Source organism: Streptopelia decaocto (assembly GCF_964273445.1).
Source record: "Streptopelia decaocto genome assembly, chromosome: 1".
NCBI classification, from domain to species: Eukaryota; Metazoa; Chordata; class Aves; order Columbiformes; family Columbidae; genus Streptopelia; species Streptopelia decaocto.
In genome coordinates this window covers 209,986,499-210,009,595 of record NC_138663.1, presented here as the reverse complement: position 1 = coordinate 210,009,595, position 23,097 = coordinate 209,986,499, and the positions used below count along the sequence as shown (strand labels likewise).

General features: G+C 45.9%; 1 protein-coding gene across 2 annotated transcripts in view; it reads left to right on the top strand.

The window, feature by feature from the left end:
* FCHSD2 (FCH and double SH3 domains 2) overlaps nt 1–23,097 on the top strand; it is a 164,926-nt gene that overhangs the window by 132,425 nt on the left and 9,404 nt on the right. Inside the window, exons 11-13 of one of the 2 annotated variants that reach the window (XM_082056778.1) lie at nt 1,375–1,491; nt 3,053–3,157; nt 19,880–20,041. In XM_082056778.1, coding sequence (XP_081912904.1) covers nt 1,375–1,491; nt 3,053–3,157; nt 19,880–20,041 — 384 coding nt within the window. The remainder of the gene's footprint in view (nt 1–1,374; nt 1,492–3,052; nt 3,158–19,879; nt 20,042–23,097) is intronic. The other variant, XM_082056779.1, reaches the window with a different exon arrangement.

Sequence of the window (23,097 nt, the reverse complement as noted above, 5' to 3'; positions counted from 1 at the left end):
AGAAGCAGTTTTGTTGTTCCAGGAGCACATCTTGGGAAGGTGGTGTGAATATAACGTCTCCTCACAGCTAATTGTACTGATGGGAACAGTATGAGACTGGCTCAGATTAAAATATATGACAGATACTGGTTGAGGTTGGACGGAACCTGCAGAGGTCATCTGGTCCAGAGCCAGTTGCCCAGGATTATGTCATGAATATCTAGAAGGACGGAGACTCCACAGCATCTCTGGACAACCTGTGCCAGTGCTTGGTCACCCTCCCCATGGAAAAGTGTTTCCTGATGTTCAGAGGGAACCTGCTGTGTTTCAGTTTCTTCCCGTTACCTCTGGTACCATCACTGGCCACAAGAGCCACCTTTTCACCTTCCTTTCACGTATTTATATACATTGATGAGACCCCCCTGAGCCATCTCTTCTCCAGGCTGAGCTGTCCCAGCTCTGTCAACTTGATCACAGGAGAGATGCTCCAGCCTCTTTATCTTCTCCACGAACTCTCCACAACTTCATAATTATGAAGTTATTGATCCATATGCAGTATAGGTGCAGTAGAAGTGTACAGAACACCCACAGATAAAGAAGAAATATCAGGAAACCCACTTTAGTGGAAAGATTTAGGCTGATTTACATCCTAAACACTGAGATATATATATGTGTAAACACACGGGTTAATTGCTGTGGCACTGATGGAAATTATAGAACGATTGGGAATGATTTGAGTAATTAAATGCTGGGAAGTGTCTTCAGAGTTTCAGACGGTTTCTGGTCAATCTGTAGACAACAGAGAGAACTTCATCCTGCTTTAGTTGGCCGTATAAAAACAGGCGTAAGATGAAACAATATCTAAAAATATTGTGTGAAATTCGAGCTGCTGGTTTGTAGACAATTTGGGGGGGGGGACAGAAATGGCTGTGCTATTCTAGAGTATTTGATGGCATTATGGTTTGCTCATTAATTACAAAGATTGAGCCTAAACGGCTGATTGGATCACACTTCAACTTTCATCTTTGCTTCCTTTAATGCATGTTTAGAAATTCGGTGACTTCCTTGGCTGGTTATTCTTCATCTGGGTGAAATGGTATTTCAGTTGTATTCCTCGTGTCTTTCAGTGTGTCTGGTATTCGGTGTCGTGCTGATTTTCCTAAGCCAGTGAGCTATAAGTTCTCATGAGCTTTGATTTGCTGTCATAGTTGCCTTTCCGCAATGTGGTACCATGACCAAGTTCATAAGGAAGAGAGTTGGTTTTTGCACGAATCTTTCTTGTTTTGCACGAAACAAGATGCGAGCCTGATCAATATCATATCAAGTTCTCCTATAACTAAGTCTGTCTATCTTCTGTGTCTGTGTCGTGACGCGTTATTTTGTTTTCCGTTCCAGAGTCGACAACTGGAGTCGGAAACTGGAACGACCGAAGAGCACAGCCTCAACAAGGAGGCGCGCAAATGGGCCACGCGGGTGGCCCGCGAGCACAAAAACATCATCCACAGTCAGCGGGTAGGTCGGGAAAACATACATTTCTACGTTTTATTTGTTGCAGCTCTACGCTGCATGAACAAGGAGCTGCCACAACCACTCGGGAATTATTTTTGTCCTGTTGTCTCTCCGTTTTCATCTTGGTTTGCTACGCTCAAACGGCAAAGTTAGCAGCTCCTCAAACTTTTCGGTATATCAGTATGTTTTGTTATTCCCATATAAATCTGAAGTTGTAGCCTCTACTTCACTGCAAATAACTTAGACCTGCCTCTGTCTACACAACGTTCCACTTACAGACCCGCCTCTATCTGCACAACATTCCACTTACAGTCCCGCCTCTATCTACACAATGTTCCACTTACAGATCCGCCTCTATCTACACAATGTTCCACTTACAGATCCGCCTCTATCTATACAATGTTCCACTTACAGATCCGCCTCTATCTACACAACATTCCACTTACAGATCCGCCTCTATCTACACAACATTCCACTTACAGATCTGCCTCTATCTGCACAACGTTCCACTTACAGATCTGCCTCTATCTGCACAACGTTCCACTAAAGTTTCAGTGATTCTCTTTTCTCCGCCGTATCACGTATATATTACCCATCGGAAAAAAATAGATCGATTTGGATTTCAAAACTCTTTTCAACAGTAGGAAAATCCATGAGTAACGTGCACTTCAAACTAACGTGAGGACAGAAAATTAAAGTGTATATCGATTACTTAAAATTCAGTTAAAGAGGATGCGTCTAAATGACAATATATATAATATTATATAATAATCCGTGAGCTTCAGCCCAGGAGGACCTGGCTTCTGGTTCCACTTCAGAGATTTGGGTTGTTCCTCAAGTAACAAGACCAGAGTAGGTGTTTAACACCTTATGTGTCTTCTGCTGAACCTGGGTTGCTCTGGAGCAAAAACCAGAGGTTTTAGCACCAAGCAGAAGAATTAATAGAGTCTGTGAGCAAAATATTGTAGGAAAAGCTTCCGTCAGAGGAAGGAGGGACCATCCTGGTCCTTGAACCTCATGCTCCTTCTGCTTTTCCTCCAAAGACAATACAACACAGTTACTGAACCAGTCACAGATTTGCAGATAACTGGTGGAGATTTGTGCAGTCATGTGCTTTTGTTGTTTTAAATTTGGACCAGTGTAATCATATACGTGAACCTTAGAAACTCTGTGTCTTCTGTGATTCAGCAAATTCTCTGCATACACAGCAAATCTTTTTTGGCTTCCCCTACAGCGACTTCTCACTCAACATTTAAGATGCTCCTTTTCATCCTGACATGAATGTCGAGCAACATATCCATTTTAAAGATGTAAATATCATCATATAGACGAGCTGATTCATACCACAGATCATGTTTTCATGAAGATGTCAAAGCGTGGAATATCCACGGGGAATACTGTGCTTTAAAATGATGGTTTGCCGCGATCATCCTCTTTTTCCCTTTTGTCGGTCAGCCCAGCGTCTAATCAAACACTAATTTCCCTGCCTTGTCGTTAATATTTATTATATAAATGCCTTGTTAGCGTTTCCTACAGCTGGGGTGTATCTTCTTATTTCCGACAGACGCTTGAAGAGCTCGAGTGCCACGGGCCTGTGATGTCTGAGCAAACCCGAGCAGAACTGGAGCAGAAAATAGATGAAGCAAGAGAGAGTATCCGCAAGGCCGAGGTAAGAACTACATTATTTTGGCATCTTCATGTTCATCTTCAGGGTCCTGCTGGACAGCAGGGTGACCATGAGCCAGCACTGGGCCCTTGTGGCCAGGAAGCCAATGGTACCTGGGGTGGATGAGAAGGGGGTGGTCAGTAGGTCAGAGAGGTTCTCCTGCCCCTCTGCTCTGCCCTGGGGAGACCACACCTGGAATATGGTGTCCAGTTGTGGCCCCTGAGTTCCAGCAGGACAGGGAACTGCTGGAGAGAGTCCAGCGCAGCCACCAAGATGCTGAAGGGAGTGGAGCATCTCCCGTGTGAGGAAAGGCTGAGGGAGCTGGGGCTCTGGAGCTGGACAAGAGGAGACTGAGGGGGGACTCATTCATGTTTACAGATATCTAAAGGGTGAGTGTCAGGAGGATGGAGCCAGGCTCTTCTCGGTGACAACCAATAGTAGGACAAGGGGTAATGGGTTCAAACTGGAACACAGGAGTTTCCACTTAAATATGAGAAGAAACTTGTTCCCGGTGAGGGTGGCAGAGCCTGGCCCAGGCTGCCCAGGGAGGTTGTGGAGTCTCCTTCTGTGCAGACATTCCAGCCCGCCTGGACACCTTCCTGTGTAACCTCAGCTGGGTGTTCCTGCTCCATGGGGGGATTGCACTGGATGAGCTTTCCAGGTCCCTTCCAACCCCTGACATTCTGGGATTCTGTGATCTTCTACCACACAAGGATTTCTGTTACAGCTGTTTCATCTTGTTGGCGGAATGTGAGAATTTTAAGATTTTTTTTCCCTTGATTTTGTACTTCTCAAATCACCGAATCAACTTAATGAAAGTCTCGTGATTAGAAGAATCATATTAAAAAAATAATCCTGATGAGGGGTGATTAAACTTGCTGTGTTTTCCGCTGTTGTGCAAAGGTCAAGAATTGCTGTATTGAGGGGCTTTCTCTTAAATAGAGAAAAAACAATCTCAAGTTACTAATTTCCTTCTGCTTGAAAATGGTGATTAAATCTCCGTCTTCGCGCTTTTGGCTTCTGGAAGGAACCGCTACACGTTTATGTGCATTCTGCTCTAGCATTTTTTGATATACACATTAATTTGTCAATAGGAAAACCTTAAAAATAATCTTTGTATCTCTACTTGGAGGTGCTTTGGGAAAAGTTCCAGAGGTTTATGAGACCTGTTGTGGGTTAAGAAAGATCAACAAGCTTCATACTTGACCGCAAGCGCTGGGTTGGGAAAAACCACCTGTTTTCATGGCCAGTGGTTCAGAAAAACTGTTGCGAGCAACAGGAACTAATCTGTTCGTTTTCGGCCGAGTGGGTCGCTTAATTAAAACAGTAGAGCAAACGTAATTGTTTCAGTTAAGTGCTTCTCGTCCTGCTAAATATTCAGAGTACCTGATGTAATTAGGAACGTGATTTACAGTTCAAGAGGTTGGAAGGTACTGAGTAAAATTATTCTTCCTGCTGCTGTGCTAAATGAAAATGTTCTTTGAAGAGAAAGTGGTACCTTTTATTTGAGTAAACTTTTTCGAACAGACTGAAGCAAAGTGCTTCGGTGTATTTATAGTTAATGATTAAATGAGATTAAAATCAGAGTAAGAAGTCGCCCAGAAGGTTCTCGCACAAAAATAGTAGAAAAGGTACAAATGAAATCAGTTTGGAACTTAAATGTCTACAAGTCTTAAGCTGGTGTGTTATAATTAAAATATCCCTTTCTTTTCCAATATTTAACATACATCCTATTTTTCAACAGAAAATAGTGAAAATGCCAAGTACTTGAGCCCAGGAGGATTCAGCATCTGAGTGATTTGCACTGATTTTCTTCCTTTTGTTACAAGTTTTCTAGTGTGTATTTCAAGGCCGCTAAGTTGTCTCTGAGTATTTGAATGGTAGGTGCGTAAACCGCTTTGTGACTTTTCTATATTACCCCAGAAGTTATTTATAATGTAGATTTTTTTAAAGAGAAGCTACTGAATGAATTCAATAAGCTTTTTGCCTTTTATTTAGGGATGGCCTTTTGTATTTGGAAGGTATCAGTGCAACTTCATTTGCAGCTGCAGTGAGTGTTGGTTTATGTCCTGGTGTTTCTTGCCTTGGTGGTGAAGACTTAGACACAGAAAGCTCCTGTTTATTCTGAATAATGCAGCGAGAGGGTAACACATGGAGAGGATGCCAAGGGTTGCAGGGTATGAACCTTGAGATAATCGCCTCAAATCAATGGTTGTATCAACCTGCAAATTTCTCTTTCCTTTCTGCAACAGCACACCTGTTATTCTCTCCCATTTCGCCTCCTTAACCTGCTCTTTGGTGCTTTTTGTTTGGAAATCTGGTCTCTTCCTCCGTTTCTTTCTCCATCATTTCTGAAAGGGGAAGAAAACTTCATAAACACATTAATTGGGATTCAAATTCGCCTTTTCTTCTGGCAAAGCCGTTTTGATATCACTAGACACTTCCACTTGTGTCTTTCTCCCCGGGGAATTTGACATTCTTGACTCTATTTAACCATCAGAAGACAAATTGTCTAATAAAACATGAGTCAGACCCTTTCACAGATGACATATGTTGGTAACGTGGTTTCTCCGGGGTGCATTGCACACAGATTTATCCATCTCATCGCCCTCTTCCTCAGACACCTCGAATCTTTTGAAACCCCAGAACTGAGAGGAACCGAGGAACCATATCCTACATATAAATTACATATTTTCTGACAAGCATGATGGTTGTGGGAGCCGGTACAGCAAAAAAATACGGTAAAAATGTGCAGCACGTCAAGACACGATGAAGAATCTTGGTTACTAGAAATTTTTTTCCTGATAATACCGCTGGCACTGGCAAAGGGCTAAAATTGACTGTGGTTAATGCTACACTGTATGGTTTAAATCCAGATTCATTCTATCCTTGTTAAAACAGAGTTTAACCCCTGCTGTGTCTGGGCTGGGTTTTATAAAGACAGAGGGTGCTCCTTTAAATCAAAGGTAGCACAATTCAAGCATCATCTGTAGAGGAGCTCAATGCCTTTGAAATACAATAATTTGAGAAATGAAACAACTTTTGCTGCTCGTTTGCAATCAACCAACTCAGGTCACTGAACCAAAACTTCTGGTTTTTAAACTTTTTATGACAACAGTAAGGAAGGTTGCTGGGTGTTTTAATTCTGCATATGGATAAATCTGATTTCCCTTAGAATAACTTCCCATCTCTCCACTGCCTGTATCCCTTTATCTTTATTTCTTGGTGACAACAGTTGACTGATCCATGTTGCAAAAATAAGTGCAAACAAAAGTTGAAGCTGTTTCCTTTGTTTCCATCGTCCTTCTGAAGCTGGGAGGAGTGGCTGACACGCCAGAGGCTGTGCTGCCATCAGAGACCTGGACAGGCTGAGAGTTGGGCGGGGAGAAATGTAATGAACTAGAACAAGGGCAAGTGTAGAGTCTTGAATCTGGGCAGGAACAACCCCAGGTTCCTGTGTAAGTTGGGGAATGAGCTGTTAGAGAGCAGTGTAGGGGAAAGGGACCTGGGGGTCCTGGGGACAGCAGGGTGACCATGAGCCAGCACTGGGCCCTTGTGGCCAGGAAGCCAATGGTACCTGGGGTGGATGAGAAGGGGGAGGTCAGTAGGTCAGAGAGGTTCTCCTGCCCCTCTGCTCTGCCCTGGGGAGACCACACCTGGAATATTGTGTCCAGTTGTGGCCCCTCAGTTCCAGCAGGACAGGGAACTGCTGGAGAGAGTCCAGCGCAGCCACCAAGATGCTGAAGGGAGTGGAGCATCTCCCGTGTGAGGAAAGGCTGAGGGAGCTGGGGCTCTGGAGCTGGACAAGAGGAGACTGAGGGGGGACTCATTCATGCTTATTAATATCTAAAGGGTGAGCGTCAGGAGGATGGAGCCAGGCTCTTCTTGGTGACAACCAATGACAGGATAAGGGGTAATGGGTTCAAACCAGAACACAGAAGGTTCCACTTAAATATGAGAAGAAACTTCTTCATGGCGAGGGTGGCAGAGCCTGGCCCAGGCTGCCCAGGGAGGTTGTGGAGTCTCCTTCTCTGCAGACATTCCAACCCGCCTGGACACCTTCCTGTGTAACCTCATCTGGGTGTTCCTGCTCCATGGGGGGATTGCACTGGATGAGCTTTCCAGGTCCCTTCCAACCCCTCACATTCTGGGATTCTCTCAGGTTGGAGTCTGAGGTTACTTAATTTTTCCTCTCGTTTTGTCTCTCTAAACTAAAGACTCCGATACTTGGACGGCCCCATGTGGGTCTTAGTCCCAGGGCTGCCGTAATTTTTCTCAACGACGACGAGAGGAGATTTTCCCATTTGTGCTCAACTCTACACTCAAGGAAGGTCTTGGGGCCTCCGCGGCAATTAATCCTATTTCCACTTAATTATAGGGAGCCGCATTTTGTCTCATCATTCGGATATCTACAACTCTCAGGAGAATGTTCGTACCAGATAAGATTTGATTAAGGCTCATTATAGTGCTGTTTACTCCGTTTGATGAGTTCAGAAGCTCAGGTCCATTTTTAATTGGAAATGGGGGGCTGTTTTCTCCCTCCCCTTATATTTGGCAATGAATATTTATTCCTGTGCTGTGATAACAGTTGCATTTTTGGCTGAGCTCCTGTTCTATTTACGATTTAATCCATTAATCGTGCACTCCTGCCGCATCTCAAGTAGGTTCAGCGTGTTCTTGAGTTCTTGCAGTTGAACCTTCCAACTGCGGTTTCATTCTCTGTGCTCATAAAAAATGGGAGAAAAGTGAATTCCAGACGCTTCTCTAAGATAAATAAAACACAATAAGGCTACCAACCCTTCAAAAAAGAGGTGAATTTGTAAAATCGATGGGTTTGCTCAGGAAACATATGCTCAAGAGCTGACAAACAGATTGTCCTCTCAGGAGGAGGTTTGGAGGAGCTGTTGGTTTTTCTGGATGGGCAGAATAACCTGGAAAAAATGCCGCTGATCCACAGATGGGGAATTTTGAACTATTTTGGGTGAAAATATTGTGGAGCAGAACATCGTCCGAGCCCTGAAGCTCTATCGCAGTGTTACAAAGACGTACAAGTCTTAGAACTTCACCAGCTCCATCGAACGTTCAGTCTCACTGAGACTGTTGTATTGGAGGATTTTTAATCTTGAATTCCTACTGATAATTATGTTTCGGGGCTCGCTGTGAGAAATTTGGAGAGCTCACCAGATCCTGCTGAAATACTTCACGGTATATTTTTTTTTACAGAGCTGGTATGAGCAATAAGAAAGTGTTTAGAAGACTGGGAGATACGAATTCATGATAATTATAAAGGATGTTTTGTCATGAGTGGACATTTAACAGAGGAAGGGATTTTGTGGGATGAAGGGACGGGAACAAACACAGAGATATTTTGAAGCAAATGATGAAATTCAGTCGTAAAGACTCTTGGGGTATGGCAAATGAAGTATTTGCTCACTATATATCCTATAGATCCCTCTGTACTGTAGAAGCTTATATGTGAAAACAAATGAATAAGTCATTTTGAAAACATCTTACGAGTGTCATCATGACTTGAAATGTTGCTGAAGTAAAGAATAATTCCTGTAGGACTTCAGGTGGTGGGACTGTCAGATCTTTTTGGTACAGGGATTGGGGATTAATTTGGCCTACAAGAATAGTAATGCTTCTTAGTTTATAGATTTGCATTATTATTATTTAGTTCTTTCAAAAGGTGGATCACACTGCAAATCCAACTCAGTTCCTTGAACATGTGGTTCATAATGGATTTTGTTTCATGGGGTCGTTCAGGTTTGGGGCTTTGGGGATGTCTCTAGTCCAGCCACTGCTTCAGTCTTACTGGATCTTTTCGCTCTGAAACGCCTACAACATCTTCACTATGTTAAGAACCAGTATTCATCACCAGGACTGAGGAGAAATAAAGGTTTGCATACATATATTTACATTTCATTTCCTCCTTACAGAATTTGGGTCATTTCCATTCGGTCCCATTAAGAACAACTTTGTAAACCCTACAAAATACCATTCTCATTTACTCTCTGTCTCCTTCCCCGCTTCACAGAATCACAGAATGGACTGGGTTGGAAAAGACCTCAGAGATCATCAAGTCCAAGCCTTGGTCCAACTCCAGTCCATTGACTAGATCAGGGCACTAAGTGCCATGTCCAATCTCAGCTTAAAAACCTCCAGGGACAGTGAGTCCAGCACCTCCCTGCTTCCTCACTTTAGGAATTTCTGATGGTTTTTTAATACTTGAACTTGGATAAACTCATCGTGCTGGTCGGGCTGGAGCTGCCCAGGTGGATTCTTCTCCATTAACTTGTGTTTCTTAACCTTGGCGTTCGCTCCTGAGACACTTGATCTGTGTCAGCGTTTCATTTCCTCTTCTCTTCACCCAAACAGCCGCCTTTGATTTAACTCCGTGCCGAATATTTAGCATATAAATTAACTCACCCTGCTGGAATAGCTGTAGAAACTTCCCGCCCATCCTCCCACTTAAAAAACAACCACCGCAGCAACTCGACGTTTGGAAATAATGTCATTTATTCCCATTGGGATGATGGTTCCAGGTTTTTGCAGGTAGCGGTTGAGCTTTGCCTGGAGCCACGTGGAAAAGGTGCTTTTTTGGCCGCAGAGAAGACAAAGAACACACAGGTTAGAGCAGAAGGAATCTCCTTTTTACCTGTGTTTTATACATCTCTGGCATCTTATGGTCTTTACAGAGCGACAGACTAATGCAAATTAGATGCCTCTTTCTAGGCTGAGCTCAAGTTTGTGCCTCAGGGATAAAAAATTTCAGGCGAGTCCTGTTGGACAGAATTTTAGTATTATTATTATTATTATTATATTTTTATTTTTATTTATTTTTATTGGGGTGGTTTTGGCAGATCGAACTTTCCACCCCAACATCAACCAGGTGATGAAAGTCGAGCTTCATAGGTTATTCCCTCGTGAATCCCAACTTATCCTTGGTGCCATCTCAAGGCACATCAGGGATCAGAGGGTCATTAGTGTCATTAGGGGCAGTCAACATGGCTTCACCAAGGGGAAGTCGTGCTTGACCAACCTCATTGACATTTATGAGGATATAACAAGATGGATGGATGGTGGCAGAGCGGTGGACGTGATCTCCCTTGACCTGAGTGAGGCATTTGACACAGTGTCCACAGCATCCTCACAGCTGAACTGAGGGAGTGCGGGCTGGACGATCGGGTAGTGAGGTGACTGTGAACTGGCTGAAGGGAAGAAGCCAGAGAGTCGTGGTCAATGGGGCAGAGTCCAGTTGAGGCCTGGATCTAGTGCAGTGCCTCAGGGGCAGTGCTGGGCCGCTGTTATTCAATATATTCATGAATGATTTGGACGAGGGAATAGAGTGACTGTCAGCAAGTTTGCTGGTGACACCAAGCTGGGAGGAGTGGCTGACACGCCAGAGGCTGTGCTGCCATCAGAGACCTGGACAGGCTGAGAGTTGGGCGGGGAGAAATGTAATGAACTAGAACAAGGGCAAGTGTAGAGTCTTGGATCTGGGCAGGAACAACCCCAGGTTCCAGTGTAAGTTGGGGAATGAGCTGTTGGAGAGCAGTGTAGGGGAAAGGGACCTGGGGGTCCTGGGGACAGCAGGGTGACCATGAGCCAGCACTGGGCCCTTGTGGCCAGGAAGCCAATGGTACCTGGGGTGGATGAGAAGGGGGTGGTCAGTAGGTCAGAGAGGTTCTCCTGCCCCTCTGCTCTGCCCTGGGGAGACCACATCTGGAATATTGTGTCCAGTTGTGGCCCCTGAGTTCCAGCAGGACAGGGAACTGCTGGAGAGAGTCCAGCGCAGCCACCAAGATGCTGAAGGGAGTGGAGCATCTCCCGTGTGAGGAAAGGCTGAGGGAGCTGGGGCTCTGGAGCTGGACAAGAGGACACTGAGGGGTGACTCATTCATGTTTACAGATATCTAAAGGGTGAGTGTCAGGAGGATGGAGCCAGGCTCTTCTCGGTGACAACCAGTGACAGGACAAGGGGCAATGGGTTCAAACTGGAACACAAGAGGTTCCACTTAAATTTGAGCAGAAACTTGTTCCTGGTGAGGGTGGCAGAGCCTGGCCCAGGCTGCCCAGGGGGGTTGTGGAGTCTCCTTCTGTGCAGACATTCCAACCCGCCTGGACACCTTCCTGTGTAACCTCATCTGGGTGTTCCTGCTCCATGGGGGGATTGCGCTGGATGAGCTTTCCAGGGCCCTTCCAACCCCTGACATTCTGGGATTCTGTGATTTATAGAACTGGGCTGGGATTTAAAACTGATTCTCAGGTCAGGGTTTATGTTGGGTTTGAGAAATTTGTGGTATTTTAATACTTTTTAAAAAAATATTGTATTCATAGTTATTTCTATTTATCACTGTGCAAATAATTCTGCTGGCCCTAAATTTGAATGATACAGTGTGGCCTGTTCCAACCAAAATGATTTGGTGATTCTCATTAAAAGAACCGTTTCATTTTCATGCCTTTTAAATTAAAGCCTAGAATTCAAACAAAAATTCAAAGGGAAAAATGAAGTTAATATCATTCCAGCCTTTCCATGATCTTTTCTTCTAAAGTGCCAAATCCGACCTGCTAACGAATTATGTTCCTGCCACTAGAAAAAGATGGAAGGAGAATCAAATATTTTGCAAAAATATGGTTTAAGGTCGCTTTGGAATTCTAATTTAATCTGATTTTAATATCTGAACGTGCTCGTAAGTAGAACCTTGGTCTAAAAGAAGTAATTCTGAATTATCTTTTCTAAAGCCTCGTAACCAAGGTGTTTGTGGGATGTAAATGAACCCTCGGGTTCTTACCCTTTTCATTCTGGGAACAGCTCTGTCATATCTTCTCGCTGCTTTTAATTTCCATGACTTCCAAAGAAACAGTTTCTATCTTCATCTTGTACAAGCTATAGGTCTGAAGCCTTTCCTTAATTAAGCCTGGAACAGTAAATAAAGACAATTATACCATGCAGAACAACGATAGGTATGTGAGAAATAGATAACAATATTTATATTTTTTAAAACTTTGGCGTGTTTTTTTTTCCTTTCATCTTCTTATAATTTATAATGCAAAAGAACGAACCACCCAGAACGCTGTTCGGCAGCTTTGTGGGTGGTGTAAAGATATCCCAGCCCCGAGCTATTCAAGAGTAATTGGGAAATGGCGATTGTAAATAGCAATTTCACTATTAAATAGGAAAATATTTGTCTTAGGGTAAAAGGCTTAATGAGGTTTGGGCAGCACCCAGAGCACTGGATTCCGGTGCTTTCAAAACTCACGCGCGTTCCTGGAGATATTCGGTGTTACTGGGAATAGAAGCAAGCACTTCATTTGAAATGTTTTCAAGTCAAGGAGCTCCTGTTGGTGGAGGTGGAAACACGGCCTGTGCATCCGCTAGAGAGGGAAAATCAAGGATTAAAGCCTCGTTTAGTTTTTGATTGGAAATAGATGACTTGAGTGAGGCATTTGACACAGTGTCCCACAGCATCCTCACAGCTGAACTGAGGGAGTGCGGGCTGGACGATCGGGGAGTGAGGTGACTGTGAACTGGCTGAAGGGAAGAAGCCAGAGAGTCGTGGTCAATGGGGCAGAGTCCAGTTGAGGCCTGGATCTAGTGCAGTGCCTCAGGGGCAGTGCTGGGCCGGTGTTATTCAATATATTCATCAGTGATTTGGATGAGGGAATAGAGTGACTGTCAGCAAGTTTGCTGGTGACACCAAGCTGGGAGGAGTGGCTGACACGCCAGAGGCTGTGCTGCCATCAGAGACCTGGACAGGCTGAGAGTTGGGCGGGGAGAAATTTAATGAATTAGAACAAGGGCAAGTGTAGAGTCTTGGATCTGGGCAGGAACAACCCCAGGTTCCAGTGTAAGTTGGGGAACGAGCTGTTGGAGAGCAGTGTAGGGGAAAGGGACCTGGGGGTCCTGGGGACAGCAGGGTGACCATGAGCCAGCACTGGGCCCTTGTGGCCAGGAAGCCAATGGTACCTGGGGTGGATGAGAAGGGGGTGGTCAGTAGGTCAGAGAGGTTCTCCTGCCCCTCTGCTCTGCCCTGGGGAGACCACACCTGGAATATTGTGTCCAGTTGTGGCCCCTCAGTTCCAGCAGGACAGGGAACTGCTGGAGAGAGTCCAGCGCAGCCACCAAGATGCTGAAGGGAGTGGAGCATCTCCCGTGTGAGGAAAGGCTGAGGGAGCTGGGGCTCTGGAGCTGGACAAGAGGAGACTGAGGGGGGACTCATTCATGTTTACAGATATCTAAAGGGTGAGTGTCAGGAGGATGGAGCCAGGCTCTTCTCGGTGACAACCAATGATAGGACAAGGGGCAGTGGGTACAAACTGGAACACAAGAAGTTCCACTTAAATCTGAGAAGCAACTTGTTCGTGGTGAGGGTGGCAGAGCCTGGCCCAGGCTGCCCAGGGAGGTTGTGGAGTCTCCTTCTGTGCAGACATTCCAACCCGCCTGGACACCTTCCTGTGTAACCTCATCTGGGTGTTCCTGCTCCATGGGGGGATTGCACTGGATGAGCTTTCCAGGTCCCTTCCAATCCCTGACATTCTGGGATTCTGTGATATTTTTGAGGGAATAAGTGTTTCCTCCAGGTGATCCCTTGTTTCCCTTTTAACATTTTATTCCAGCATATTGAAAGCATCAAACCCCAGCTTATTTAGACATAATGGTATTTGAATTAAGTGCTTCTATTTGTAAATACATAGCTGTTCCTGTGTGAGAAGCACCATAAATTTATACTACTGTCTGGTATTTTCTTTTTTTTCATATAGGTAGGAAGCTGTTAACCGTGGTCTACCAGTGTAATTATTTAGGTTTAAAAAAAAAAATATGTATATATATATATTTGTAAATAGCATTATACATCTTTCAAGTGCAGGCCTGTCTTAATACTCTAAATACTTTTACGGCTTGTCTGCAGTGGAATGAAACTCCAAACATTTGTGGTTTGGAACAAACTTTGGTTGAATATGAAGAGCACTATGTGTAAATAGAGCGGGGTGACCCATTGGATTTGCAGGGTACCTCGAATTAAATACTCTTGTCTGAGTACAGTCAAGGATCTTGTTTATTTAACTCACAAGTTTGGCCCAACACGCCAGTTTAAAGCAGCCCGAGTACTAATAGGAATTACAGATGTTTACAGCGAACCCGACTGATGTTTAGTGCTGTTGCATAACTCAAGCTAATTGCAAATTGCATAACGAGGTAAAACAGCAAAACAACCAGGCTGGTCGCTTCTGAGGCAACTTTTGCTGAAGGTCTATGGGAAGTGCTGGTAATATAATAGCAGAAAATAAAGATAGATTAGGGGATGCTACTTTACTGCACAAGGGGAGGCTGAGGTTGGATCTGGGGAACAATTTCTACCCCAAAGGGCTGTGGGGCATTGGAACAGGCTGCCCAGGGCAGTGCTGGAGTCACCATCCCTGGAGGGTTGGACAGACGGACATGAGGTTCTCAGGACATGGGGCAGTGCCAGGGGTGGGTTACGGTTGGACTCAATCATCTTGAGGGGCTTTTCCAACCAAAACGCTTCTGTGATTCTATACACGGAGACATCTCAGCTCAGTAACGTGATGAAACTGGGAGTTTCTCAACCTGAAGCAAATGACCAAAGGATGATGAGTCCACCAAAGCCGCTAACCCACCCCCAGATGAATCGGTTGCCTTGGACTAAGTTGTTCTTGCACCCCAAATGCCCAATCTGTGGGTCCATGTGCCGCTGCTGAGGTTGGATCTGATGATGCTCCAGCATCGCGGAGCGACACGTGAGTTCATCAGGGCTGCAGGAGCATCCAAAGAAGAGGCAGCATCAGTGTTACCTTCAGTGGGTACCACAGTCACTCATCTCCCCTCCTCTCCAAGCAGATGTGGATTAGAATCACACAGATGTCGTTAGAAAGTGGTTTCGCTCCAAATCTTGAATATTTGTTCCCAGGAGAGAGGACCCAGCAGTGACATCTGTGCTATATAAGTGTGTCCCGTTTAGCTTCATATAGTGAGAAATCCGCTTCTCAATTCGATAAGTGCTCCTAAAACTATTTTTTTCCAAAGAACAGGTTAATGATTAATTAAAATTATTATTGTTTCCGTGTTATTATTGCTTTAAAATACGCAAACTAATAGAAGTAAGAGCAAAAGAAAGACTGTAAGTGACAGGTTTTATCTTTATAAGACCGATCAAGAGATAAAATGTCGATTCCATTCATCCCTGGAACTCAAAACACTTGTGATTTCAGACCTTCTTATAGCTCAGGTAAATATTTTCAGTGGGTAGGGGCTTATGAGTCTGTCAGAAGATGCCACAATTAAATTTAAAGGATATGCCTTTAATCATCGTTGGGCTTGATCTTTCTGAATCTTGACCTGAGTAGCGTGATGCATATGAACATATTTTATCTCCATCCCTAATTATGTGGGAGAGCCTGTACATTTCACATACAAAATTGTGCTCTTATCTGCTTTTAAAAATCACATTTCTTCTAAACAGAATTAAAAATAACATCTCTTAGAAGTATTGTAGACATGGTCTATCTGGACTTCAGCAAAGCCTTTGACACTGTCTCCCATAATATACTCCTGCAGAAGCTGGTGGCCCAGGGCTTGGACAAGTGCACTCTCTGCTGGGTTAAGAACTGGCTGGAGGGCCGGGCCCGGAGAGTGCTGGTGAATGGGGCTGCATCCAGCTGGCGGCCAGTCACTAGTGGTGTCCCCCAGGGGTCAGTGTTGGGTCCAGTCCTGTTGAACATCCTCATTGGTGATTTAGATGAGGGGATTGAGATCATCATCAGCAAATTTGCTGATGACACCAGGTTGGGAGGAAACGTCGACCTGCTGGAAGGCAGGAGGGCTCTGCAGAGGGATCTGGATAGACTGGAAAAATGGGCCGATTCCAATGGGATGAAGTTCAATATGGCCAAGGGCCGGGTCCTGCACTTTGGCCACAACAACCCCCTGCAGCGCTCCAGGCTGGGCACAGAGTGGCTGGAGAGCAGCCAGGCAGAAAGGGACCTGGGGGACTAATGGACAGGAAGCTCAACATGAGCCAACAGTGTGCCCAGGTGGCCAAGAAGGCCAATGGTGTCCTGTCCTGTATCCAAACCAGCGTGGTCAGCAGGACAAGGGCAGTGATCCTTCCCCTGTGCTCTGCATTGGGGAGGCCACACCTGGAGTATTGTGTTCAGTTCTGGGCCCCTCAGCTCAGGAAAGAGATTGAAGTGCTGGAGCGGGTCCAAAGAAGAGCAACAAGACTGGGGAAGGGACTTGAGCACAAGCCCTATGGGGAGAGGCTGAGGGAGCTGGGCTTGTTTAGTCTGGAGAAGAGGAGGCTCAGAGGGGAGCTCAGCACTCTCTAGAACTACCTGAAGGGCAGTTCTAGCCAGGTGGGGATTGGTCTCTTCTCCCAGGCATCAGCAATAGGACAAGGGGCCATGGGCTTCAACTCTGCCAGGGGAAATTGAGGCTGGAGATTAGAAAGCAATTCTGTGCAGAGAGAGTGGTCAGGCATTGGAATGGCTGCCCAGGGAGGTGCTGGACTCACCGGCCCTGGAGGTTTTTAAGCTGAGACTGGACATGGCACTTAGTGCCATGATCTAGTCAATGGGCTGGAGTTGGACCGAGGGTTGGACTTGATGATCTCTGAGGTCTTTTCCAACCCAGTCCATTCTGTGATTCTGTGAATCTGTAATTGGCATTTTAATTCACTGTACATATATTTTTTTCATAGTCTTCTGTGCTTCAGCCGCTACAGAAAAAGTAATTTCCCTCTAATTTTTGCTTAGACCCGTCTGTTTCAGCTGATTTTGCTTTGTTGCCCCGTGACGGTGACAACTCGATGTGTCACTTCAGGCAGCGATGCTGAATTAAGTGTTTCCCATCCCCGTGCAAGGGCGAGAAGAGAGAAAACTTTGCTATTTTGCACATTAACTTGCTAAAAACGAACAATGCTGTGAAAGGAAAGACAGGAAAATCTCCGGGGCGGTTCCCTGGGTTTCTGTGACTCACAAAGGGAACTTGGGTAAATCACTTGATTTTTGTTCCTCTGATGAGTAAGCGCAACAGGATGATGATGATGACGGGGCTGGAATGGACATAAATATCCTCAGTTTTAGTCCTACATTTGCACCCTTCTTGATGCGATCTTGGAAATTCTGCTTTTCTTGAAATTCGGAATTTCACATTTCTTGAAATTCGGAATTTCACATTTCTTGAAATTCTCAATTTCTTCCTGTTACTCTCTCCGTTCCTTCTGTTTAGATTCTTAAATAATTGGGTTATGTTGGTGTTTTGCCGTGAATTTGTTAAAGCCTTGGCCCCATCACAATTCATGCCATGAACCCAGCTCTCAGAAAACCCAAATTTTCATTCTGTTCGAAAGACAAAAATTCCAAAACGGTTTGTCGAGTGTGATCTTTATTTAATTTGGGAATTTTTAAGATCATCCTTTTTCCATGACAAATAAGCTTCTTGTGCTCTCCGGCAAGGGCTGATGGAAAATCGCTTCATTTTGGGGGGTCGGTGGGTTTGTGTTTGTGTGTCGCATTGGATTTATTTGGGTTATTGAGGCGATGTTTGGGTATTGAGGTGATGTTTGGGTATTGATGTGATGTTTGGGTATTGAGGTGATATTTGGGTATTGAGGTGATGTTTGGGTATTGAGGTGATATTTGGATATTGATGTGATGTTTGGGTGTTGAGGTGATGTTTGGGTATTGAGGTGATGTTTGGGTGTTGAGGTGATATTTGGGTATTGAGGTGATGTTTGGGTATTGAGGTGATATTTGGGTATTGAGGTGATGTTTGGGTGTTGAGGTGATGTTTGGGTGTTGAGGTGATGTTTGGGTGTTGAGGTGATATTTGGGTATTGAGGTGATGTTTGGGTATTGAGGTGATATTTGGATATTGATGTGATGTTTGGGTGTTGAGGTGATGTTTGGGTGTTGAGGTGATGTTTGGGTATTGAGGTGATATTTGGGTATTGAGGTGATGTTTGGGTATTGAGGTGATGTTTGGGTATTGAGGTGTTATTTGGGTGTTGAGATGGTATTTGGGTATTGAGGTGATGTTTGGGTGTTGAGGTGATGTTTGGGTATTGAGGTGATGTTTGTGTATTGAGGTGATACTTGGGTATTGAGGTGATACTTGGGTATTGAGGTGATGTTTGGGTGTTGAGGTGATGTTTGGGTATTGAGGTGATGTTTGGGTATTGAGGTGATACTTGGGTGTTGAGGTGATGTTTGGGTGTTGAGGTGATGTTTGGGTATTGAGGTGATGTTTGGGTATTGAGGTGATGTTTGGGTATTGATGTTATATCTGGGTATCGCATCCAGTTTAGTCACGACCCAAAAGGACATCCAAGCTGTACAGCCCAGCAGTTTTTAATTTTAAAAAATTAATTTTAAATTTAAAAATTCAAAATGTTCATTTTAAAAATACCGTGAAGCACTGGCTTTTGTCTGGGTTTTTGCGCTTTGAAAATAATCTAAACTAACCAACCGCTAGAATATATGACTAGAAATTTAGTGTAAACTAATAAATGTTATTTTAAAAAGGAGAAGAAGGTTATTTGGAGTAGTCAGAATGGTTTGACAAACCATAGTGTTTGACCAACCTGACAGCGTTCTGTGATGGTATGACTGGCTGGGTAGATGAGGGAAGAGTCTTGTTCAGCCTGTTCACCAATGACCTGGATGAAGACACTGAGTGAACCCTCAGCCAGTTTGGTGACGATCCCAAACCAGGAGGACGGGCTGACACAGCAGAGGCTGCGCTGCCATCCAGGGAGACCTGGGCAGGCTGGACTGGGCAGAGGAGAACCGGATGAAGTTCAACCAGGGCAAGTGTAGGAGGGACAACCCCAGGCACCGGTACAGGTTGGGGTTGACCTGCTGGAGAGCAGCTTTGCAGAGAAGGGCCTGGAGTCCTGGGAGACAACAGGTTGACCATGAGCAGCAATGTGCCTGTGGCCAAGAGGCCAATGGTACCTGGGGTGTGTGAGGAAGAGTGTGAGCAGCAGGTCAAGGGAGGTTGTTCCTCCCACTCTGCTCTGCCCTGGTGAGGCAGAATCTGGAGTTCTGCATCCAGTTCTGGGCTCCCCAGTTTGAGAAGGACAAGGAATTACCGGGGAGAGTCCAGCTGAGGGCTACGAAGATGCTGAGGGGTCTGGAGCATCTTTGTGATGAGGAGACACTGAGAGAGCTGGGGCTGTTGAGCTGGAGAAGAGAAGCTGAGAGGGATGTGATCAATGGATCAGTATCTCAGGGTGGGTGTCAGGGGATGGACCAGACTCTGTTCAGTGGTGCCCAACGCCAGGGTGAGGGGCAACGGGCACAGACTGAAACACAGGAGGCTCCACCTGAACATGAGGAGAAACTTCTTTGCTGGGAGGTGCCAGAGCCTGGCCCAGGCTGCCCAGAGCGGGTGTGGAGTCTCCTTATCTGGAGACATTGAAACCCGCCTGGACATGACCCTGTGTGATCTGCTCTGGTGACCCTGCGTGAGCAGGGGGGTTGGGCTGGGGGATCTCCAGAGGTCCCTTCAACCCCAACCACCTTGTGATTCTGTAAAAACACCAACTTGGGGAATACTTTTCTACAAAACCATTCCCCCTCTCAGCTCACATCACAGTCCTGCAGGGAAGGAAACGAAGAGCCGGCCGCGTTACCGCGCGGAGCCACCCGCGTCATTTACGGATCGGGAAATAATCCTGCCTTTCGCATTTGAATTTTGCAGATAATTAAGCTGAAAGCCGAAGCCCGTCTGGAGCTGCTGAAGCAGATCGGCGTGTCCGTGGATACGTGGTTAAAAAGCGCCATGAACCAAGTGATGGAAGAGCTGGAGAACGAGCGCTGGGCCGGGCTGCCCTCGGTGACCAACAACGGCTCTGCGCACATGGTACCGTTTCCAACCTCACCTCGAACCCACGTGGTTCTTCTCTAGGAGAAATTCTTGGCTTAAGATCAAATATGAAGGCAAATTGATAATATTCGGTTGGTTTTTAGGTAATGGGAATAATCTTGTAGCTTTTTGTGGCTGGAGCGTGTGGCTGAAGGTCATGGGAAAAAAGCAAAACGTGCAAACAAACAAGACAGACATTTTACTGCCTGATTTTTGCATAATTTAGTGCACTGGATAGCATTTCAGTGGCATATCCACACTCCAGCCTACCCTGGAAACTGGTGGTAGGGTAATAATGGTCTTAATCTCCTCGGACTCGGGACAAAATGCAAAGATTCAACATCAGATGCCACTTGACAAACTGCAGATCTAATGGTCATCCCCAGTGATCTGGGATTCATTCAGTTATGTTCTTACTTGCTCCACTATCAAAGTGGACTACATTTTTGTTTCCCACAAGAGAGAATGTCTTGGTAGAAGATGATGTATCCAGAACAGTCTAGAAGACAGGTAGCTCTACTTGCAGAGAAACCTGGTGACAATGCATCTGTGCTTTACTTTACCAACGTGTAGTATAACAAGGAAAGGAGAGAGATGGTGAGAATGAAAGTGAGCAGCAACCAGACAGAAAAATCCCAAACAAAACTGAAAGAAAACAAAATTCGGAGGCTTTTATAATGGGCTGATTCCAATGGGATGAAGTTCAACAAGGCCAAGGGCCGGGTCCTGCACTCTGGCCACAACAACCCCCTGCAGCGCTCCAGGCTGGCACAGAGTGGCTGGAGAGCAGCCAGGCAGAAAGGGACCTGGGGGACTAATGGACAGGAAGCTCAACATGAGCCAACAGTGTGCCCAGGTGGCCAAGAAGGCCAATGGTGTCCTGTCCTGTATCCAAACCAGCGTGGTCAGCAGGACAAGGGCAGTGATCCTTCCACTGTGCTCTGCATTGGGGAGGCCACACCTGGAGTATTGTGTTCAGTTCTGGCCCCTCAGCTCAGGAAAGAGATTGAAGTGCTGGAGCGGGTCCAGAGAAGAGCAACAAGACTGGGGAAGGGACTTGAACACAAGCCCTATGGGGAGAGGCTGAGGGAGCTGGGCTTGTTTAGTCTGGAGAAGAGGAGGCTTAGAGGGGAGCTCAGCACTCTCTAGAACTACCTGAAGGGCAGTTCTAGCCAGGTGGGGATTGGGCTCTTCTCCCAGGCATCAACAATAGGACAAGGGGGCATGGGCTTCAACTCTGCCAGGGGAAATTGAGGCTGGAGATTAGAAAGCAATTCTGTGCAGAGAGAGTGGTCAGGCATTGGAATGGCTGCCCAGGGAGGTGCTGGACTCACCGGCCCTGGAGGTTTTTAAGCTGAGATTGGCCATGGCACTTAGTGCCATGATCTAGTCAATGGACTGGAGTTGGACCGAGGGTTGGACTTGATGATCTCTGTGGTCTTTTCCAACCCAGTCGATTCTGTGATTCTGTGATAAAGTCCTGGTTTGCATGTGGATACTTTTCTAAGTATAATCTTCATACACTATTAAAATTACTTAATTAACACTTTATTTTAAATTCCTTGGACAACCAGAATGTATGTTCTGTGTAACAAAACCTTCAGGGGCAATGTGGTTTTTGAGCACATTGCAAATGATTTGCAGGAGGATTTGCCTTCACTGACCACCTAAGAGAAGGAAGAATCTCCATTTCAGCAAGTATGTGGTATCTACGCAGAAAAAAATCCCGCTCGTTCCCATGTTTCATCGTGGTTTTCTGCTTCTTTATTGTTTTCTTGGTAATGGTGGCAAACCCTTAGAGGGAAACGGGGTTTTTTTTGGATTTACAGCTATTTTCATGTAGGTCAACAATAGTTCAGAACAGCGAGTGAGCAAACCCTGAGGCTCCCGAATCTGCTCTGTGTTTTCTTCACAATTTTGGGATGTTTCTTCTCAGACGTTGCAGCAGAGCTCACACACGGTGACAGGGATTTGCAGAACGTTATTCCCAGGGTTAATAGCAAAATTAGAATCATGGAAACATTTTGGTTGGAAAAGGCCCTCAAGATCATCGAGTCCAACCATAACCCTCTCCTGGCACTGCCCCATGTCCTGAGAACCTCATGTCCGTCTGTCCAACCCTCCAGGGATGGTGACTCCAGCACTGCCCTGGGCAGCCTGTTCCAATGCCCCACAGCCCTTTGCAGAAGAAATTGTTCCCCACATCCAACCTCAACCTCCCCTGGCGCAACTTGAGGCCGTTTCCTCTGCTCCTGGCGCTTGTTCCTGGGGAGCAGAGCCCGACCCCCCTGGCTCCAAGCTCCTTTCAGGCAGTTCAGAGATCAGAAGGTCTCCCCTCAGCTCCTGTTCTCCAGCTGAACCCCCCAGGTCCCTCAGCCGCTCCCATCACACTTGTGCTCCAGCCCCTTCCCCAGCTCCGTTCCCTTCTCTCAACTCGCTCCAGCACCTCAAGGCCTTTCTTGTGAAGTGATCCCGCCACCTCTCTGGCCACCATTTTGAGCCCTGAGGTGATTCTGGTGCCCCTGGTGCCATCATTTTGTGTTCTGAGGTGATTTTGGTTCTTGTGGGGCTGCCATTTTGAGCCCTGAGATGAGGGGCCCAAAATTGCCCCAGGATTGGCGGTTTGGCCTCCCCAGGTCCCAGCACAGGGACGGTCACTGCCCTGGGCCTGCTGGCCACACCAGTGCTGGTACCAGCCAGGATGCTGGTGGCCTCTTGGCCACCTGGGCACACGCTGGCTCATGTTCAGCCTCTGCCCTGGGCAGTCTTTTCCAATGCTCGACAGCCCTTTTTGGGAAGAAATTAATCCAACATCCAGTCTAAACCCCCCAGGTTCCTCAGCTGCTCCCATCACACTTGTGCTCCAGCCCCTCACCAGCTCCGTTCCCTTCTCTCAACTCGCTCCAGCACCTCAAGGCCTTTCTTGGCGTGAGGGGCCCAAAACTGCCCCCAGGATTGGAGGTTTGGCCTCACTTTAATTACAGACTAAAGATGGAATATGCACACCCAAGCTTCTGCCTTCCCACATCCCAAAGCAGTTCTCGTGCCGAATT